The sequence below is a fragment of the Vanrija albida genome (genome assembly GCF_041260175.1).
Source record: "Vanrija albida strain AlHP1 chromosome Unknown contig_3, whole genome shotgun sequence".
Taxonomy (NCBI): domain Eukaryota; kingdom Fungi; phylum Basidiomycota; class Tremellomycetes; order Trichosporonales; family Trichosporonaceae; genus Vanrija; species Vanrija albida.
In genome coordinates this window covers 3359894-3379963 of record NW_027191422.1, presented here as the reverse complement: position 1 = coordinate 3379963, position 20070 = coordinate 3359894, and the positions used below count along the sequence as shown (strand labels likewise).

At 62.4% G+C, this 20070-nt stretch overlaps 7 protein-coding genes across 7 annotated transcripts; 3 read left to right on the top strand and 4 right to left on the bottom strand.

Annotated features, from left to right (window-relative positions):
- Positions 1-644: 644 nt before the first annotated feature.
- NIK1 (histidine kinase osmosensor) lies at positions 645-4916 on the top strand (the record flags this gene model as incomplete). Its single annotated transcript, XM_069353151.1, has 9 exons — positions 645-1100; positions 1143-1508; positions 1549-1677; positions 1714-1995; positions 2031-2485; positions 2520-2595; positions 2631-4517; positions 4555-4704; positions 4752-4916. 9 exons carry the CDS (start codon positions 645-647, stop codon positions 4914-4916), a joined length of 3966 nt encoding a protein of 1321 aa, XP_069210569.1.
- Positions 4917-5131: 215 nt separating this feature from the next.
- Positions 5132-5843, bottom strand: Q8F55_004641 (uncharacterized protein; the record flags this gene model as incomplete). The annotated part of the gene is made up of 3 exons (XM_069353150.1): positions 5132-5289; positions 5328-5446; positions 5482-5843. 3 exons carry the CDS (start codon positions 5841-5843, stop codon positions 5132-5134), a joined length of 639 nt encoding a protein of 212 aa, XP_069210568.1.
- Positions 5844-6014: 171 nt separating this feature from the next.
- On the top strand, positions 6015-9055 carry PMS1 (ATP-binding mismatch repair protein; the record flags this gene model as incomplete). The annotated part of the gene is made up of 7 exons (XM_069353149.1): positions 6015-6039; positions 6076-6189; positions 6222-6308; positions 6342-6903; positions 6936-7215; positions 7249-8904; positions 8942-9055. 7 exons carry the CDS (start codon positions 6015-6017, stop codon positions 9053-9055), a joined length of 2838 nt encoding a protein of 945 aa, XP_069210567.1.
- Positions 9056-9276: 221 nt separating this feature from the next.
- Positions 9277-12584, bottom strand: Q8F55_004639 (uncharacterized protein; the record flags this gene model as incomplete). The annotated part of the gene is made up of 4 exons (XM_069353148.1): positions 9277-9389; positions 9425-12406; positions 12452-12500; positions 12546-12584. 4 exons carry the CDS (start codon positions 12582-12584, stop codon positions 9277-9279), a joined length of 3183 nt encoding a protein of 1060 aa, XP_069210566.1.
- Positions 12585-13002: 418 nt separating this feature from the next.
- Positions 13003-14782, top strand: Q8F55_004638 (uncharacterized protein; the record flags this gene model as incomplete). The annotated part of the gene is made up of 6 exons (XM_069353147.1): positions 13003-13018; positions 13081-13164; positions 13228-13296; positions 13343-13559; positions 13609-13743; positions 13780-14782. 6 exons carry the CDS (start codon positions 13003-13005, stop codon positions 14780-14782), a joined length of 1524 nt encoding a protein of 507 aa, XP_069210565.1.
- Positions 14783-14989: 207 nt separating this feature from the next.
- Q8F55_004637 (uncharacterized protein) lies at positions 14990-16242 on the bottom strand (the record flags this gene model as incomplete). The annotated part of the gene is made up of 5 exons (XM_069353146.1): positions 14990-15054; positions 15090-15335; positions 15370-15439; positions 15473-16032; positions 16206-16242. 5 exons carry the CDS (start codon positions 16240-16242, stop codon positions 14990-14992), a joined length of 978 nt encoding a protein of 325 aa, XP_069210564.1.
- Positions 16243-17091: 849 nt separating this feature from the next.
- Positions 17092-19059, bottom strand: Q8F55_004636 (uncharacterized protein; the record flags this gene model as incomplete). The annotated part of the gene is made up of 6 exons (XM_069353145.1): positions 17092-17585; positions 17626-17849; positions 17882-18116; positions 18157-18287; positions 18330-18741; positions 18798-19059. The coding sequence occupies 6 exons, from the start codon at positions 19057-19059 to the stop codon at positions 17092-17094; spliced, it is 1758 nt and encodes a 585-aa protein (XP_069210563.1).
- Between the last annotated feature and the right edge of the window lie 1011 nt (positions 19060-20070).

The following is a 20070-nucleotide window of genomic DNA, read 5'->3' as shown; positions in this document are numbered from 1 at the left end:
GCCTTCCCCGCCCGCCCGCCCGCCGCTCATCCGCCGCGCCGCCCGCTAGTCTAGGCTGCAACTGCGCGCGACGCTAGACTAGGTCGATTCGACCGGGTCGGAGGACGCGAGGACCACACTCTTCTTGTCAAAGCACCTCGCTCTCGCATTGCTTCCCTCAACTCGCCCCTCTCCCCCCTCTTCCCTCCTTCCCTCTTCCCTCTCCCCTCCCCTCTCCCTTCCTCCCTCCACCTCCTCCCTCTCGCCTCGCCCCTCTGCTTCATCCTTGATCCCTTGCACAGCGTAGTGCCCGCCGCCGCCCCCGCCGCCGTCATCGTCTGCCCGCCCCCGCCTGCTTGCTCCTCCACGGCCTGATTACCAGACGGGTGATTACAGCAACCCCCGGCCGACTGACCGACCTCAAACGCTCAAACCCACCCAAGCCAGATTGTGCCTCCCCCTCTTCCCTGGGTAGTGACTGCAAGCTTCCCGCAGCAGAACCAACCCGAGCAGCCGAGCTCGCTCGCATCGACGTCGCATCGCATCACATCGCGTCGCATCACTTCTTCCTCGCTCCTCGTCCTTGTCCTCGTCCATCTCCACATCCCTTCACTCCAACTTTTTGGCCAACAGCGCCATCAACACTCGCGGCCATGGCCGACACCATGGTAGCCCGCCCTCTAGGCGCGACAGCCTTTGAGGCTCACCTACTCGATCTCCTATCAGAAGTCGAGAAGCAACCGACACTCGCATTCCAGCAGCCGCTGTCCGCAGCAAAGACCCCGGCCGAAAAGGCCATTGAAGAGGCCATCCTCCGTCTCGGTCGCCGCGCCGCTCAGAACCCAGAGCCCCCCGTCGCCGCCGTCTCCAACGGCAATGCGCACCACCAGCGACCAGCCAAGACGCCCCCGCCACTCGATACCAACCACTCGTCAATCTGCCCCACCTGCGCCCGCTCCATCGTGCCCATCTCGACCCCCACTCAGCCCTTCTCGGCTCTCGATCTCTCGTCGCCCCGTGTTATCAACAAATGGAGCAGCACGGCCGACACGGCCCTGTCTGCTGACAAGGAGCTCGAGTTACTCAAGGCGCAGGTTCAGGACATTGCTCGCGTGTGCAAGGTGGGCAAGAGAAGCACAGACTGTTTACTGACGCACACCCAGGCTGTTGCCACTGGCGATCTCACCCAGAAGATTATCGTCCCCGTCGAGGGACAGGCTATGACGGAACTCAAGGATATTATCAACTCTATGGTCGACCGACTCAACACTTTTGCTACAGAGGTGGAACGTGTGTCGCTCGAGGTCGGAACGGAAGGCAAGCTCGGTGGTCAGGCCGTCGTAGAAGGCGTCGAAGGGACCTGGCGCGAGCTTACCAATGTCGTCAATCGTCTCGCTGCCAACCTTACCAGCCAGGTGCGCAGCATTGCCAAGGTTACCAAGGCCGTCGCCCGCGGTGACCTCTCGGAAACCATCACGGTCGATGCAAAGGGCGAGGTCGCAGAGCTTGCCACGACGGTCAATGGAATGGTGAGTGGGCGGGTGAGACACGGGCTAACAACTAAACTAGGTCATGTCACTACGATTGCTCGCAGGCGAGGTCAGTCGAGTGTCTCTGGAAGTCGGTTCTCAAGGCAAACTCGGTGGTCAAGCCTACGTGCCAGATGTAGAGGGCGTGTGGAAGGATCTAACAGTCAATGTGAGCTGATACGATGCGGCCTGCAGCTGACCCCAGGTCAATCGAATGTGTCACTCCCTCACCACCCAAGTGCGATCTATCGGAAGCGTCACGACCGCCGTCGCCATGGGAGATCTATCCAAGACGATTGAAATCGAAGCCGAAGGAGAAATGGCTGTGCTCAAGGACACGGTCAACTCGATGGTCAAGCAACTTACAAACTTCTCCGCCGAAGTCACCCGTGTCGCGCTCGAAGTCGGTACTCAGGGTATGCTCGGCGGTCAAGCCGTCGTCGATGGTGTCGAGGGTGTGTGGGCCGACCTCACCACCAATGTCAACGTGCGTAATGCGTCCTGGCTGGCGCTGACATTTAGAAAATGGCTAGGAACCTCACAGACCAAGTGCGAGAAATCGCCGAAGTCACAAAGGCCGTCGCGCGCGGTGACCTCACCAAGACTGTCAATGCCGATGTGCAGGGTGAAATCCTCGAACTCAAGATGACCGTCAACGACATGGTGGCCCAGCTCACCGTGTTCGCCGCTGAAGTCACGCGTGTGTCCCTCGAAGTCGGTACCGAAGGCAAGCTCGGTGGACAGGCTTTAGTCCCGAACGTTGAAGGCACCTGGAAGGTTCTTACGGATAATGTCAACCTCATGGCCACCAACCTCACCACCCAAGTGCGATCGGTCGCTGAAGTCACAACTGCTGTCGCTGCTGGTGATCTCTCCAAGAAGATTTCGGTCGAGGCGTTTGGCGAAATCCTCCAGCTCAAGAACACTGTCAATGCAATGGTCGACTCTTTGAGGAGTTTCTCGTCTGAAGTCACTCGGTGAGTTGGGCCATGGTTCGGAACTGACGCCCAGTGTCGCTCGTGAAGTCGGTACGGATGGAAGGCTCGGTGGTCAGGCTAAGGTGCCCGGTGTCGCCGGTACCTGGAAGGTGAGCTCATGGGCTGGCCTCAGCTGACCCCTCAGGACCTTACCGATTGTGTCAACGTCATGGCTGCCAACCTTACTGTCCAAGTGCGAACCATTGCCCACGCCACTACCGCTGTCGCCCGTGGCGACCTTACTCAAAAGGTCGTCGGAGTCACCGTGTCCGGAGAAATCCTCGACCTTGTCAACACCATCAACAACATGATTGACCAGCTTGCCATCTTCGCCAAGGAAGTCACCCGTGTCGCCCGTGAAGTCGGTACCGAAGGAAAGCTCGGTGTCCAGGCCGAGGTCGGCAACATTGAGGGCACGTGGCAGGAGATCACGTCCAACGTCAACACCATGGCCTCGAACCTTACGTCCCAGGTGCGAGCGTTCGCCCAGATTTCCGCCGCCGCCACCGACGGTGACTTTACCCGCTTCATCACGGTCGAGGCGTCGGGTGAAATGGACTCGCTCAAGACCAAGATCAACCAAATGGTGTACAACCTCCGCGAGTCCATTGAGAAGAACACGAGCGCCCGTCAGCAGGCCGAGCTTGCCAACAGGTCCAAGTCCGAGTTCCTCGCCAACATGTCGCACGAAATTCGAACCCCAATGAACGGTATCATCGGCATGACCGTGCTCACTCTGGAGAGCGAGTTGACTCGCCAACAGCGCGAGAACCTCATGATTGTCAGCTCGCTGGCCTCCTCGTTGCTCACCATCATCGACGACATTCTCGATATCTCCAAGATTGAGGCCGGTCGCATGACCATGGAGCAGATTCCATTCTCCCTTCGCCTGGCCGTCTTCAGCGTCCTCAAGACGCTGTGCGTCAAGGCGTCGCAGAACAAGCTCGACCTCATCTACGACATCGACACGACCATCCCTGACCAGCTTGTCGGTGACCCCTTGCGTCTGCGCCAGGTCATCACCAACCTGATCGGCAACGCCGTCAAGTTCACCACCGAGGGCCAGGTCGCCCTGTCGTGCCGCGTCAAGTCGTCCAAGGAGGGCGAGGTGGAGCTTTCGTTCTGCGTCGCCGACACAGGTATCGGTATCAAGCAGGACAAGCTTGACCTCATCTTCGACACATTCGCCCAGGCCGACGGCTCGACAACTCGCAAGTACGGTGGAACCGGTCTCGGTTTGACCATTTCCAAGCGCCTGGTCAACCTCATGAACGGTGACCTGTGGGTCGAGTCCGAGTTTGGCGAGGGCAGTCGCTTCTTCTTCACCATGGTCACCGCGACGACGTCGTACACGTCCGAGCAGGTCATTGAGCGCGTGTCGCCTTGGGCTGGCCGCGCGGTCCTGTTTATCGACACATTAGGCGACGAGAGCGGCGTGTGCGAGATGCTCACGACGCTCAACCTCAAGGTCACGGTCGTCACCACGGCCAACGCAGTGTGGGACCTCAAGCAGACGGACGGCTTCCCGCACTTTGACACCATGATTGTGGACTCGCTAGCAGCGGCTGAGCGGGTGCGTACCATTGAGCACCTGCGGTACATCCCGATTGTGCTTTTGTCACCGTCCAACAGGCCCGCTGGGCCCGACAACCCGTCGTTCATCGACATGGACGAGCAGCGCCGCAAGTTACTGGGTCTCCCGAGCCCCTCGGAACAACTCATCTCCCCTGTGCCCGTCAAGGACTGCCTCGACATGGGTATCAACACGTACTACACGACGCCGTTGAACCTGCAGGAGCTGGCCAACGCCATCGTTCCCGCGCTCGAGTCGCATCAGGTGCAGCCTGGAGACACGGTCAAGGACACGGTGCTGAGCATCTTGCTGGCTGAGGATAACGTCGTCAACCAGAAGCTCGCCGTGAAGTTGCTCGAGGTCGCCGGTCACAAGATTGAGGTCGCCGACAATGGCGAGATTGCGATTGAGAAGTACAAGAGGAGACAGCTGGCGGGGACGCCGTTCGACGTCATCTTGGTGAGTATCGACGGCGAGAGAAGAGCTGACCCGTCAGATGGACGTGTCGATGCCTGTCATGGGCGGTATGGAGGCGACGGGCTTGATCCGCGAGCACGAAGCAGTCACCAACATTGCGGCAACACCCATCATCGCCTTGACGGCGCATGCCATGATTGGCGACAAGGAGCGCTGTCTAGCAGCCGGCGTGAGTGACATTGGGTAGCGGTTGTTGGTGCCGACTGACCCTTGCAGATGACGGCCTACGTGACCAAGCCGCTACGCCGCGGGGACCTGCTCGCGGCCATTGCCAAGGTGCTAAATACCAAGCCCCAGTCTGGTGCACCGCACTACATGTCGGACGCCGCCCAGTCGACCATGGACGACGTCGACCGCACGCTGGTCCTCGCCAGCCGCTAGAGTCATACACGCCGGCACTAGAGCTATACACCTGCGCTAGAGCCGTACTGCAGCATACTTTTCGTTTTGGCCGTTCTTCTTCGTTTTGCTCTTCTCTTGGCTTTTACAGCAGACTGTGTGGATATCGCGTATATCTCCCTTTCACGGCATTGCAGGGAATACACCTGTGGTATCGTTGTATGGATTGTAGCCTCATGCATGTGGTTCGTGGAGAATTAGGTGGCGGCGGGCTTAGGGCGCGGCCGTGGGGGGTACAAAACGCGGTTCACGAGGTCTATTGGGAGGTCTACAGCCTCGGGGACGGCAGTGGGGCTGGCAAACTTGTAGTAGTAGCGCTCTGGCCTGTCGTCTGGAGGGATGTTGGCGTACTTGTCTGGGACGTGAGCTGCGTTACCCCTTGCAACCCCTTACCCGTGATGAGGGAGCGGGACGAGAACGGCGGGGTGAGGAAGACGGTGAGGCCGGCGTACGACCAGTACGCGAGGAGCACGACGACCATGAGCCAGCACGGCACGACGACGGCCCATTCGCTGGCGTCAGTCAGCTTGCTTGGGCCCCAACCCACCGAGCAGGGTACCACGTCCACCCGACGGCGTCGAGCCAGCGCGGCGGGGCGAACGCCCAGACGAGGTACACCGCGAAGAGGATGTACGTGAGCAGGATGGCGAGGGAGCCGTACACCTCTTTCGCGGAGGGGAGGTCGTCGCGCGGCGCTCTAGAGGGCGTGTCGGCGTCGGCGGTATCGGCGGGCGGCCAGGGCGAGATGGGGTCGAGAGGCGACTGGACGGCCTGGGATGGGAGCCGGGGGAGGTGGGTGGGCGGTTGGGGGAAGTGCGCGGCTTGTGGGGTGGGCGGCTGCTCTGGCTGCGGCGCGGCGGGGGGCTCGGAGAGGCGCAGCTGCAGCCGCTTGGAGCGGCGCGTTTCCATGGCGGTGATGGAGAATGCGGAGGACGACAAGTGTGATGGACTGACACGGAGACTAGACTTGTTGTTTCAGGCACGCGCTGGTGGAGGCCGGTCGAGTGACTCAACGCGTCGGCCAGTCGCGTAATACATCGCCCAAACGCCTTTCCTCACTCTCCTCGTCTTGTCGCCACCATGTCGTCGGCAGCGAGCATAAAGCGTACGTGCGTCTCCGTTGCATTGCTCACGCACCCAGCCATCGACCGCGACTCGGTGCACCGCATCCACTCGGGGCAGGTGGTCCTCGACCTCCAAGGCGCCGTCAAGGAGCTGGTCGAGAACGCGCTCGACGCGGGCGCGACCATCATCGGTGCGTTTAGCCGCTGGCACAGCTGACGCCAGACGTGCGGATAAAGGACAATGGGCTGGACTCGGTCGAGGTGGTGGATAATGGCTCGGGGATTGACCAGGCCGACTGGGACAGCATCGGTGTGTAGCCAACGCTGGCATTGCTAACTGCAGGACTGAAACACCACACGTCCAAGCTGCCCTCGCTCGCCGAGCTCTCGTCGGTCGAGACGTTCGGCTTCCGCGGCGAGGCCGTCTCGGCGCTCTGCGCGCTGTGCGACGGCGTGACGGTAACCACAGCGACGGCCGAGAGCGCGCCGATGGGCGCCGTGCTCGCGCTCGGGCGGGACGGCCGCGTGCAGAGTACCGGCAAGGTCGCGCGGCAGCGCGGCACCACCGTCGCCGTCTCGGGGTTGTTCGCCGCCGCGCCGGTGCGGCGGAAGGAGTTCGAGCGCACCGCCAAGCGCGAGTTCGCCAAGGCGCTCGGCATCCTCACTGCGTACGCGCTCGTCCCGGCCTCGGCCGGGCGCGCAGTCCGGCTCAAGGTCGAGGCGGTGGGCGGCGGGCGCGGGGGCAAGCGCCACACTGTCCTCGCTACGGACGGCAAGGGAGGGCTCCGCGCGTCTGTCGCGGCCGTGTGGGGGCCCAAAGCGCTCGAAGGGGTGGTGGACGTCGACCTCGCGCTCGAGGTCGAGGTCGACCGGGCGATGGCACGCCGCGAGGGCATCGAGGAGGGGTGAGTTGGCGCATGGTTCCAGCTGACGGAAGAACACAAACCATCCACGTCTCGGGGCTCATCTCGTCCGGCGCCTGGGGGCAGGGCCGCTCCAGCGCCGACAGGCAGTACGTGTACATCAACGGCCGGCCGTGCACGCTGCCAAAGGTGTTGAAGGCCGTCAACGAGGTGTACAAGTCGTTCAATACGAACCAGGTGCCGCTGGCGATTCTCAACTTTGAGATCCCCCGCGAGAGCGTCGATATCAACGTCAGCCCGGACAAGCGGACGATCTTTGTCCACTCTGAGGCGAACCTCATCGAGGCGTTGCGGGTGAGTCGCGGGGTCAGGCGAGGCTGACGGCAGACGGCGCTCGACGCCTTCTTCCAGCCCACGAGGTCGAGCTACGCCGTGTCGGGCGCGTCGCAGACAGTCAAACTGGTGCAGGCGAGCGCTGTTGCTCTGCCTGCGGCGATCGAGGAGGGCAGCGAGGGCGAGGGCGGCGAGGAGAGCGAGGCTGTGGAAGAGACTCAAGCCGTCGACGAGGAGACACTTGGCGAAGACGACGACACCCTCAATGGCCGGAGACGCACTGCCTCCCGAACCTCGTCGCGCGCCGACACACTCGCCGACAACGACGCACCCCCGAACGCCCAGCCGCGCGCCTCGTCCCGCACCTCGTCGCGCTTAGCGTTAGTCGAGTCCGAAGGCGAGGAGGAGCTCTCGCAGCCGCTAGCGCCAATCTTCCGCCGCCGGCGCGAGCCGTCCCCTCCTCCAAGGCTGGCACAGCAGACACTCGACACGACGGTCGCTTCGTGGAGCCCGAAGCGGAAGTCGGCGGCGTCACGGTCTACTGCCGCTTCGAGCGCACCAGCCACGGGCAGGGAGGCGCGTAGTAACCTCCGGCAACGGCTAGCTGGGTACGCGAGCCAGCCGGTTGAGGTGGCTGTGGAGGAGATCGAGTCGGAGGAGGAGGAAGCGGTGGAGATGCCGGTGAGGGAGCGGGATCGGCCGGTGCGGAGAAGGGAAGCGACCCCGAGCGAAGACGAGGCTGCAGAGGCTGAGGACGCCGAGCCCATTGAGATTGACGAGTTAGATGACGAGCCAGAGGCCGAGGTCGAGGACGTGGCAATCGAAGCGGCGCCACCATCAGACACGGCGGCCGACGCTACCGTCGAACTGCAACGCGACGCCGAGGCCTCGCTATCACCAACCCCCAGCCCCGAGCTTGAAGACGCCCAGCCCGACGCCGGGCCAGCAGGCTACCGCGACGAGATCCAGTCCACCGCAGCCGCCGGCGGAGCGACACTGCGCTTCGACCTCGACCGCCTGAGGGCACGGTACGCGCGACGACAAACCCGACAGCCGGCAAAACGCACCGCCTACGCCGCGGTGCGCGCCGGCGCCGTGTCGGACGCTGCTGGCGTAGGCAACCGCGACGCCGCCGCGGCCGAGGCCGCCCTCGCCCGCGTGATCAGCAAGGACGACTTTGCCCGCATGCAAGTGCTGGGCCAGTTCAACAAGGGCTTCATCATTGCGCGGCTGCAGCACGAGCGCTCAGACGACCTGTTCATCGTCGATCAGCACGCCAGCGACGAAAAGTTCAACTTTGAGACGCTGCAGCGCACGACGGTGATTCGCGCGCAGGCGCTCATACGACCGCGCCCGATGCAGCTGACGTCTGCCGACGAGATCATCGCCATGGAGAACCTCGACGTGCTCGAGGCGAACGGGTTCAAGGTCGGCGTGGACGAGGACGCGCCGCCGGGCCGCGGCGAACGCATCAGCCTTCAGGCCATGCCAGTGAGCAAGGACACGGTGTTCGACTTCAAGGACCTCGAGCAGCTGCTCCACCTGCTTGGCGACGGCGCGCGGCCCCAAGGCCAGATGGTGCGCTGCACCAAAGCGCGTTCCATGTTTGCCATGCGCGCGTGCCGCCGCAGCGTCATGATCGGCAAGAGCTTGACCAAGGCGCAGATGGTGGCGCTGCTGCGCAACATGGGCACGATTGACCAGCCATGGGTGAGTGGCGAAGTGGTGGCAGCAAGCTGACAGACAGAACTGCCCGCACGGCCGCCCGACGATGCGGCACCTGTGCCAGTTGGATCCACGCACGCGGCCACATTCTGGCCATGGGCGCATCGACTGGTCCAAGCATGAGTGGATGTTGTAACGCTAGGGATGTATAGATTGGGGTGTCGACTGGCCGGGTGCGGGACTGAGACACGAGGGTGTGAGACACGACACGGTCCAAGGGGCTACTTCTCCGAGCTCCCGCTGATTAGCGCGTCCTCACCGCGTTGGCCGCCGCCAGCCACCCACTGTGAAATGTACGACCCGCACATGCAAGATGATGACTGCTACTGATACAACTGCGTCCCACGGCACGCCCGCCTACGCCACCGGCCCGACCTTCTGCCCACCCTCGACCGCCTTGGGCATCTTCACGCGGCTCGCCGACCCCAGCAAGTTCTCAATCTCGTTCTTGTTGAAATAGTGTGGCGCCACTGCGCGTCAGCTTGGCCCAAGATCACCCACTCACGCTCAGACAGCCACGACCCCTCGATCGGCATACACTGCCGCATGTACTCCTTGGACGTGAGCACGAGCTCGTAGTAGAGGATGAAGCGCGGCGGCGGCTGCATCCCCACGAGGCACGAGCTCGGGTGGATGAACACGGTGTGGTTGTTCTTGGTCGTGCGGTAGCCACCGCCCTTGTCGATACGCGCCGTGTTGTAAAAGTACCCGGCCGTAATGGCCTTTTGCACCGGCACAATCTCGTTCGGGTTGGACTCGATGACGACCTCGACGCGGTCACACAGCGCCGCCAGCTGGTCACGGATATCACGCACGCGGCACAGCGACTTGTACTGCACAAAGTTCTCCTGGCAGAACTGCTGGCTGTAGTTTGTCTCTGACCACTGGTTGAAGATGTTGAGCAGGGTGAAGTGGTCGCCGCCCGGCTTGACAAAGTTCTTGTGCGCCTGGTCGGCGTGCACGCGCTTGTCCTTGGGACGGTACAGCAGCGAGCCAGACTCCTGAAGCATCGAGATGATGATCAGCACCTCGTGCGTGCACTTGAAAACCTCGGACCCGATGATGGCCTTGGACAGCATCGGGTCGACGGGGAACTCAGCCATGCGGCGTCCGAGACGCGTCAGCTCGCCCTTGTGGTTGAGCGCGCCGAGCGCGTACAGCATCTCGAACGACCGGATGATCGTCTCGGCCGGCGGCTTGTCCAAAAAGTCAAAGTTGAGAATGTCGTTGATGCCGAGGGACTTGAGCATGAGGACAACCATACCGAGGTTGGTCCGCTGGATTTCCGGGATCGTGTCCTGCGGCAACTCGTTTTTGAACGCCCACTTGGTGTACAGGCGGAACGCCTTGCCGGCGCCAACACGTCCGGCACGACCAGCACGCTGCTGCGCCGAGGCGCGTGAGATGGGCTCGACGACGAGCGACGACATGCCAGTCTTGGGGTTGTAGTTGTTCTGTTTGACGAACCCAGGGTCGATGACGTACACGACGCCGTCAATGGTGATGGACGTCTCGGCAATGTTGGTGGCCAGAACGACCTTGCGCGCGCCTTCTGGTGTCGGCTCGAAGATCTTGGTCTGCTGCTCGCTCGGCAGGTTGGCGTAAATCGGCGCGATGATCAACTCGGGGACCTTGTCGCCCAGCGTCCTCATTGTCTCCGTCAAGTTCTCCTCGCACGCCTCGATCTCATCTTGACCAGTCAGGAAGAGCAAGATGTCGCCCTTTGGCTGCGTTGTGTGGATCTGCAGGATCGTCGTCACCGCCGCGTGGATGTAGTTGGCCTCGGGCTGCTGCGTGTAGAACATGTCGACAGGGAAACGACGACCGGGGACGTCGAAGATTGGCGCGCCGTCGAAGAACTCGGAGAACTTTTGCGCGTTCATGGTCGCGGACGAGATGAGCAGGCGAAGCTCGGGCCGGAACCGCGCAATGTCCTTGACCAGGCCGAAAAGGATATCCGTGGAGAGGGTACGTTCGTGAGCCTCGTCGATGACGAGCGCCGAGTAGGTCGAGAGCTCGGGGTCGGTCAAGAACTCTCGCAAGAGCATTCCGTCGGTCATGTACTTGAGTACCGTCTTGTCGCTCGTCATGTCCTCGAAACGGATCGAGTAACCGACCTCCTGGCCGAGGCGCGTGCCAACCTCCTCGGCGACACGCGCAGCAACCGACATGGCGGCGACACGACGAGGCTGGGTACACCCAACCTTCATGCCGCCCTTGGTGTAGCCGGCCTCGTGGAGGTACTGGGGCAGCTGAGTCGTCTTGCCGGAACCCGTCTCGGCGACAACGATGAGGACCTGGTGCTCGGCGATGGCCTCAAGCAGCTCGTCGCGGAACTCGTAGATCGGCAGCGACTTGCGAGTGTCGTCGATGCTCTGGGCGCGCTTTTCAGCCTCCTCCACCTGCTGCATGATGGCCTGCGCCTCGGCGGTCGACGTCCCGTTCAGCTTGCCCTCTTGCAAGAACTTGATGCCCTGGGACTCGTCGAACACATAATCGTACTCGTCCTCGATGATGACCTTGTCGAGGGCGCCAGTGGTCAGGTCGGTCTTGTATCGCTGGCTCTCCTCCCAGTTGTCGATGTCGGTGACAAACTCGCCGTCCTTGGGCTTGGCCTCGTCGTAGCGCTTATACAAGACGTTCTTGCGCTTCTTCGAGTCGATGCGGCCCTGTTCGGTGATATAGTCGTCGGGCAGCATGTACCCCTCGGTGCCGTCGTCAATCTTCTGTCGCGCCTCGAGTATCTTGACGAGCTCGATTTTGCGCTGGTACTCCTCCATTTCGCGCTTGGACAGCTGCTGGCCGCGGAACAGGACCTTTTCGTCCTCGAGCTCCATCTTGAGCAGGTCCAGTCGCTGCTGCTCACGCTTGGTGAGGTACTCTTGACGCGAGTGGAGGCGGAGGTCGTCCATGACGGCGGCGCGGGCAACAGGGTCATTGGCCAGCGCTTCTCGCCTCGCTGCCTCCTTGCCACCCTCGCCTGTCCTGTCGGCGACAACCTTCTTGGTCCGGTCCTTATCCTTGTCCCGCATGCGCGCGGCGAAGGCATCTCGCTCTTCCCGGTCCTCTGCGGCCTCGCGTTCCAGCCTCTCCTCCTCGGTCTCTTCTGGCGGGAGGTCCTCTCGTGGGGGAGTAGGCGAGTCTATCCGCGCGCGCTTTGGCTCCAAGTCCTCCGGCTCGTCATCCCAGTTGCCCTCAGTCTCGCGTTTCCGTGAAGAGCGCGACTGCTTGACCGTCTCGCGTTCCGCCTTGTCCGCCCTGTCCGCCTTGTCCTTCTTCTTCTTCTTCGAGCCAGACGGCTCGTCGTCGAGAAGGAGAGAGAATTTCTGCGGGTTCACGGACGGCGCAACCTTTGGCGTCTTGCTCTTCGTCTTGCGCGGGATGAGCGAGTGGACCTGGGTGGCAAAGTCTTTCAAGTCGGGCGTCTCCTCCAAGCCCATGCCGACGAGGGTGTGGTAGAGGTCACCAGCTGTTTTGGACGATGTGGCTGGCGAGGGGTCAGCTACTGCTTGAATCGAGCTAGCTAACTCACCAGCCGAGTGAACAAAGTCCACCGTTGCGCTGTCGGACGACCCAAGGATCTGGTGGTGTGAGCCGGCGGCAGAGGTGGATAGGAGCGGACTTACGCGAACCACATTGTCGCCAATGTACTGCTTGACGTCCATGTCGCGAGGATGGGGCGGTGGTGAAGCCGATGGCGCAGGCGGTTCGTGTCCTCGTCAGACTGTCGTCGAGCTGTTGTCGCAGCTGTCGACGAGTGTGATGGAGATGCAGTCGGCCTCGACAAGACATCTCAGATGGAGGTGAGTGGCCGACTTCTGAGCGACGGGCGGCAAACAACCGAACACGTGGCATTTTCAGTGGAATCGGCGGGTGCCGTTGGGTGGGTCGCGTGGCCTGAGTCGTGATACAAATACTCCCGTCGAGCCCATCTTACCTCCCCTGGAACAAGCAAAGTCGATGAGGGAGGAGCATGAAGCAGCACGAACAACAGGTGCATCCTCGTCAACTCGCCATCAACATCCACCTCGTCGCCTTTACCAGCTCGGAGACTCTACATCCGACCTAAAAGCACGAGAAACCATGTTCTTCTGTGCCAGTGAGTGCCCGCGCGCAAGCCGCCCCCGGATTGCAGCGCTGCAGCGCTAACATGACCATCAGTCTCCGGCTCCCCTCCTCAGGTGCCCGTCGTCTCCAAGACATCGGGCACGGTGTACGAGAAGGCGCTGATCGAGCGGTACATCGGTGCGTAGATTTGGAGCCCAAACGCCAATGTTTGTGCGTAGAGCCTGTCCTGACGCGTCGCAGAGGAGAATGGAACCGACCCCATCTCTGGCGAGGCTTTGACCAAGGACGACTTGATTGACGTCAAGGCCAGTGAGTGACAACCGTGGTGCAGAGAGCTGTGCTGACCCCGCGCCAGAGCCCTCGACTCTCCCTCCCCGCGCCTCGAACCAGACGTCCATCCCCGCACTGTTGACGGCGCTCCAGTCCGAGTACGACGCGATCATGCTCGAGTCGCTCGAGATCAAGAAGGCGTTCCAGGCATCCAAGCAGGAGCTGGCCAACGCGCTCTACCGGGAAGATGCGGCTACTCGAGTCATTGCGAGGTTGCTCAAGGAGCGTGACGAGTCGCGAGAGTGAGTTGTTGTGGTTGTTGATTTGTGATTGTTGACGCTGACTCCCCAGTGCCCTGGCATCTGTTAACGCGTCGATTGGCATTGCTCCTGCGCCTGTCGAGGAGGCTGCTGAGGATGTCGAGATGGCGCAGGAGGGTGCTCTCCCTGCTGATGTCGAGGCCAACATCATGGCCACGAACCAGGCGTAGGTTGTTGTTTGTTTTCGCCGCTGACGCCCCAGTCTCTCGTCTGTTCGTAAAAAGCGCAAGCCTGCTCCGGGCTACGCGACCGCCGACCAGGTCAAGACGTACGTACAGTCGTCGCACGTCCCATCAATGCACGGCACCAAGCCGCCTGGCATCAACGCCCTCGATCTCGCGTCCGACGGCAAGACGATTGTCACTGGCGGCCTGGACAAGGTTGTCCAGGTGTTCGACCTCGAGAGCCAAAAGGTGCTCGGTACGCTCAAGGGCCACACCAAGGCGGTGACGCACGTCGCGTTCCGCGAGCAGGAGGGCGAGGCGAGGCTTGCCGTCTCGACAGCACAGGACAAGACTGTGCGCTTCTGGGGAGAGAACGAGTCTGGCGCGTGGTCGGCCAAGGGCAGCATCTCGGCGCACAAGGGTGACGTTACCGGCCTCGCCGTCCACCCCTCTGGCCTGTACGCCGCGACCGCGTCTACCGACAGCACGTGGGCGCTGCACGACATTGCCACTCTCAAGACGATTGCGTCGTACGGCCCCGTCGCTGGCGTCGAGGGCTCGTTCGCCTACACCTCGTTTGGCGTCCACCCCGACGGCGTGTTGCACGCCGGCGGCACCAAGGACGGCCTCGTCCGTGTTTGGGACGCTCGCTCTTCCACCTCATTGGCAGCCACGCTCGAGTCACATCCCGGCAAGGAGGTGTCGACGCTCAGCTTTAGCGAGAACGGCTACTACCTCGCGACTGGCTCGGCGTCCGACTCGACGGTGAACGTGTTTGACCTGCGCAAGCTCAAGCTCTTCTCGAGCTGGCAGCTGCCGTCTGAGAACACTGTGCACGAGGTGCGCTTCGACCCCTCGGCCCAGTTCCTCACCGTTGCGGGCACCGACCTCCGGGTGTACGCCAACAAGACTTGGGCCGAGCTGCTCAAGTTTGACGACAACAACGGTGTGCTTACCGCTGCGCGCTTCGGCAAGCTTGGCAGCGAGATTGTGGTTTCTGGCCTTGATCGCACCGTGCGTGTGCTCGGTGCGTCGGCTTGAGTGTAGAGTGATTGTAGAAAGATGCATTTGTCGTGAGCGAGCGAGCGCCGAAGTGCCGAGCGCAGCGAGGCACGCGAGGCCCATCAGACACGCCAAGACCGCCGCCGCTCCATAGTTGAAGGGTGCATACATCGCGACTGGCACCCAGAGCATCGCCGTCCGTCTGTCCTTGCGCGCGCAACACGTCTCGCGCGCCTCCAAGCCAGCCTAGAGCTCCTTGAGGTAGTTTGCCGGCACGAGGCCCTGCTTTCCGTCGGCCTCGCACGTCCACCCTGTGCGTCAGCACCACCCCCATCGGCCCACTCACAATCGTCCGACGTCTTGGCGATGATCGTGACCACCTGGTTCTCGGACACGGGCAGATCCGTGTCGTCGCCGCCTTCATAGTCGTACAGCGCTTGTGCCTGGGGGCCCTGCCCGGCGTCAGCGAGTGCGTGCTGGTCCTCCTGCCTCGCGCCGGCCCCGTCGCGGCGGGACGGCGGGGGCAGGTCGGACGTGGTGCGCGGGAGCGCGGGCGCTTGCTGTACATTAGCTGTGGGGGGCTGTGCCGCCGCTGCACGTCAGCATGATCCACGCGCCGCACTCACAGCTCTTGGGGTCGCGCCACATGGTCTTGGCGGCCTGCATGCCCGAGCTCGTGTCGACGTGTCCAAACGACTAAGGTCAGCCGGCGGCGGACACGGAGCTCACCTTTTGCGACTGCAGCCCCTCGGCCGGGCCCGGGGTGCGGCGGCTAGGCGGCGGCTGCGGCGGCGCGCTGTTCCGTGGGGGCGGGAGCGAGGCGGCGCCCGAGCTCGAGCTCGACGCCGACGGCGCGGGCCGGGACCACTTGTCGGCGAGGTTGCCGGCGCCGACCTTGCCCATCGCGCCGGAGACGTGGGAGTTGGATGCGAACTTGTTGAGGCTCTTGCCTCCGAACGCGCTGATCTTGCCCGTCATCCCGCCGCCCGACTCGACCGGCGTCGGCGCGCCCGGGCGGGCAGGAGGAGCGGAGGAGCCAGGCCGGTCGGCAGCGTACACTGGGGGCGGGCCGGCGCGGCTCGGCGCGGGGGGAGGGACGCCGCGGCCCCCCGAGAGCTGGGACGCCGCGGCCGAGGCCACGCTCGCGGCGGCGGCCTTGGCGGCCGCAGGGGGGATGTGGATGTTGGCGCCGCCGGCCGAGACGTTGGCCCCGCCCGAGCCGCCGCCGCCGGTGAGGTGGGGCCGCGACTCAAAGTACTCGTCGAGCAGGGCGAAGAACGCCTGCTTGTCTGCGCGTTAGTGGCGGGGCGCGCATGCACGTACCTTGGTAAGACAGGTTTGCGAATACCATGGTGGTGGTGGATGGAGTGAAGCGAGGAAGACGAGGGCCGTGGATGACGCCAGTGTGACTGCGACATGCCGCCGGTTAGCAGCGGGCCGCCAAGGCGGTGAGGCGAGAAACGCACTATGGGCTTCACGATTACAATCGTAGGCGGCATAGTGTGTATTTCATTTGGCTCACCGACGAGAAACACACTGTCGTCTTCACAATCACAATCATGGGCGTCATAGTGTATATTGTATATTACCTGGCTCGGGCCTCCAAGAGAAACGCACTATCGTCTTTACAATCACAAATGTAGCTGTCATGGTGTGCATTTCAGGGGGGACGGGCCTCCACGAGAAACACACCATGGCCTTCACAATCACAAACGTAGACGACGTCGTGTGTATCTCGCCTGGCTCGAGCCACCAGGACAAACGCACTATGGGCTTCACAATCACAAACGAGAGATTGATAGTGCGTTTGCATCCTGCCCTGCCAAACACACTACCGCCGTCACAATCACAAATGTAGACGCCATAGTGTGTTTTCCCTATCGAACGCGAGAAACACACAATGGCCTTCACAATCACAAACGAGAGGACGATACTGTGTTCGCACCTTCCTTGGGCAAACGCACTATCGCCTTCACAATCACAAACGTAGACCACATAGTGTGTTTTTTACTGTGCGCAACCCGAGAAACACACTATCCACCTCCCCATTACAATCGTAGGCGTCATAGTGTGTATTTCGTCCGGCCCAAGTCTCCACGAGAAACACACCATGAGCTTTACAATCACAAACGAGACGTCGATACTGTGTTTGCACTTGGGTCTGCCAAACGCACTATCGCCATCGCAATCACAAACGTAGACAACATAGTGTGTATTTCATCTCACCCGCCCCAGCCCAGTTGACCACGCCTAATCGTTCATTACAACCCCTCATAAACTAGAGACTATAACCCATTGCTCGCGCTTGTCGTGTTGGACGACACTCGGCATGCACACTAGCACACCCCCTACACCTTGTTCTCCTGCACAATCCTGTACTCGGCGTCGAGGTCCTGGCTCTCGGCGATCGAGTGGCCCGCGGGGTCGTGCATTGCGTCCCACGAATCCAGCTCGGCATTGGGCACGCGCACGAGCTTGTGCGCGACACTGCCGTCGTCGAGGTCGAGAATGACCTTGCGCACCGAGTAGTTGCCGATGCGGGGGAGGATCTTGATCCACAGGACGTAGTAGGCGAAGGCGATGAGGATGAAGCTGAGGCCGACGAGCGACGACGCGGCGTAGAAGAAGCCGAACGCGCTCGCGTTGATGCCGGCCTTGGGCGGGATCCACGGCATGATGAGGAGGAAGACCTTGGCGAGCACGAAGAAGGCGGGGACGACGGTCCACGCGCGGAACTGGGAGCGCGGGAGGCCGAGCTTTTTGCGCTGGCGCCGGATGAGGAAGAGGCCGATCGTCACGAGCGTCAGGTAGAAGGACGACGGGTAGTTCTGGAGCGCGATGACTGTGGGGTGAGCTGACGACCACTGAGGCCAGCTACTCACCAAAGTTGAAGGCGTTGCCCGCTGGCGGGATGAGCACGAAGATGACGCTCACGAGCCAGGTGGTGAAGATGCCGCCGGCGGGCGTGCCGAACGGCTTGGTCGTCACCCAGAACTTGGGCCACGGGAGGACGCCCTGGCGGCCGATCTCACGGATCATGCGCGAGTGGCCGATGAGCGACGACGTGATGTTGCCGAACGCCGAGAGGATGGGGAAGATTGTGAGGCTGGTGTGAGCTCGGTCGGCACGCCCACTCACCCCTTGGCGGCCTTGGGGCCGAACAGGGTCTGGAAGTAGAGCGTCGCGGTGATCTGGTTCGACTTGAGAATGGTGGCCTTGGGCAGCGCGGCAAAGTAGGCAATGTTGACGAGGAAGTAGAGCACGAAGACGACGCTGACGGCGCCAAACGCCGTGCGCTTGATTGTCCTGATCGGGTTCTGGACCTCGTTGGCCACGTTGAAGCTGTTGGTCGAGCCGCCGTAGGAGAAGATGACTGGGGGTTGGTTTGGGCCCCGGGGGCAGTGACGACTCACTGCTAACAAGCGCGTTGGAGATCAAGTACGCGTCCGAGCTCGTGCCCTCGAACGAGTTCTCAAAGTTTGCCTTGGGGTGGGGCACGTTCTTGAACGCGCCGCCGAGGACGGCGAAGCCGGAGAACGTGATGCTGGGGGCGTCAGTGGCAGCCTTCACCACCCACAACACTCACAACAGCAGCGTGGCGAGCTTGATCCAGCCCAGGACGTTGACGAGCTGCAGCGCGAAGCGGTTGTTGCTCACCACGACGAGCGCGACGACCGTCAAACCGGCGATTGCCACGCCCTTCAACTCCCAGTCCTTGGGAGCGCGGTCTGACAAACGCCAGATGTAGCTCGCTAGGACGAAGCCGTTCGAGCTCATAAACTTGAGGATGACGGTCTGGAACGCAAAGGCGACCGGGAAGAAGTACTTGGGCTTGGGGAACGCCTGCTCGAGGTAGACGACGAGGCCGCCGGAGCGCGAGGGGAAGTAGGACGTGAGCTCGAGGAAGACGCTGATCTCGGCCAGCGTGATGATGTAGCCGAGCACCCAGTAGATGAGGGCGAGGCCGACGGATCCGGTGCCCTTGAGGATGGTGGACGCTGGGGGGTTAGCCGCTGTGGGTGCCACAGTCTCGCGGCCGCGCCGCGACACTCACGAGTACTGAAGATTCCCGTGCCGATAATCATCGACACGTTGAGCAGGAAGGCCGTCCACGTGCCGACGTTGTAGCCCAGCGGGTTGGTGACCTCGACAGGCGCGCCGTCGACATTCTGGTACGTCACGTCCTTGACATTGTGGCCGGCCTCGCCGACAAACTGCAAGTCGCCCTTGATTACGAACTGGCGCTTCTCGAGGACGGGGACGGTGTGCCCGTCGCCAATGTCAGACTTCTCCGAGATGTCGTCCTTCTGGGCCATGGTGGTTGCTGGTGGGGTCCAGACATGGCGAGCTCGATCAATATAACGGCCAAGTGCCACACCCCCATCCACACCACACGCCTTCGCGCACCACACCACCAATTGCACATGCGCGCGGGCCCGCCGATGACTCATCAGCATGCATAGGTGGAGACGTTGCACACTGCTGCAGACTCGAAAGAACAACAAGCAGCGGCATCCAGATGGACGTGATGACCGCCCCAAGCCCGCTCGCCAGCGCCACCCTCCCACTGACCCACACCCCATGTCGTCGCGCATGTCGTCGCGCACGGGGGGTATGGCGTCAGTGGCCATAGCCGCCGCTGTGATTGGTAGACCGGGGGGATATCTGCGCCGCTGGATCTAGTATCTGTCGGTGCCGGTGTGGCCAGGTGGAATTGGGACGCGCTAGAGGCAGACGATGGCGTGACGGCCCTCAGCCCAGCGAATGCCACTCATAGCCGAGTGCAGTGGCAGTGGTTAGCATGTTCTTGGCGCTGCAGGAATCCGCAGCGCACGGAGTGGGGCCGTGCGGGGAGTAACGAGCGTCGCACACTCGTCGACACGAGTGCTCACTTTGCCGCATGGGCACGTCAGTTGCCGCCTGCTGGACGCTGGGCCGCCGGCGAGCGGGACGGGCGCTGCTGGCTGGCGCAGGGCCGGGCCCGACGGCGCAGAGATAGCGCCGTCGCCATCAGTGGGGTATATGCCACCTTGGCGAGTGATGCGTCACGCGGATATCGTGGTCACGGCGGGGAAGTTGCGGTATGTGCGGGTGCCGAGGGGGGTTGGGACTCACGCCGGGGTTCGGTCGAAGGGCTCGGTGGTGGGGGTTCAGTGGCACTGGCAACAAGGCATATGATACATCGCATAGCGGAGATCGACGGGCAGCAGCCCACGTCGCCTATGCCAAGGCCGCAGCGACAGCAGCCGCGACGACAGCCGAGAGCGCAGCCGTGCGCCCGGCCCCAACCCCCTCCGCGGCCGACTCGAGCGACGCGCTGCCATCAG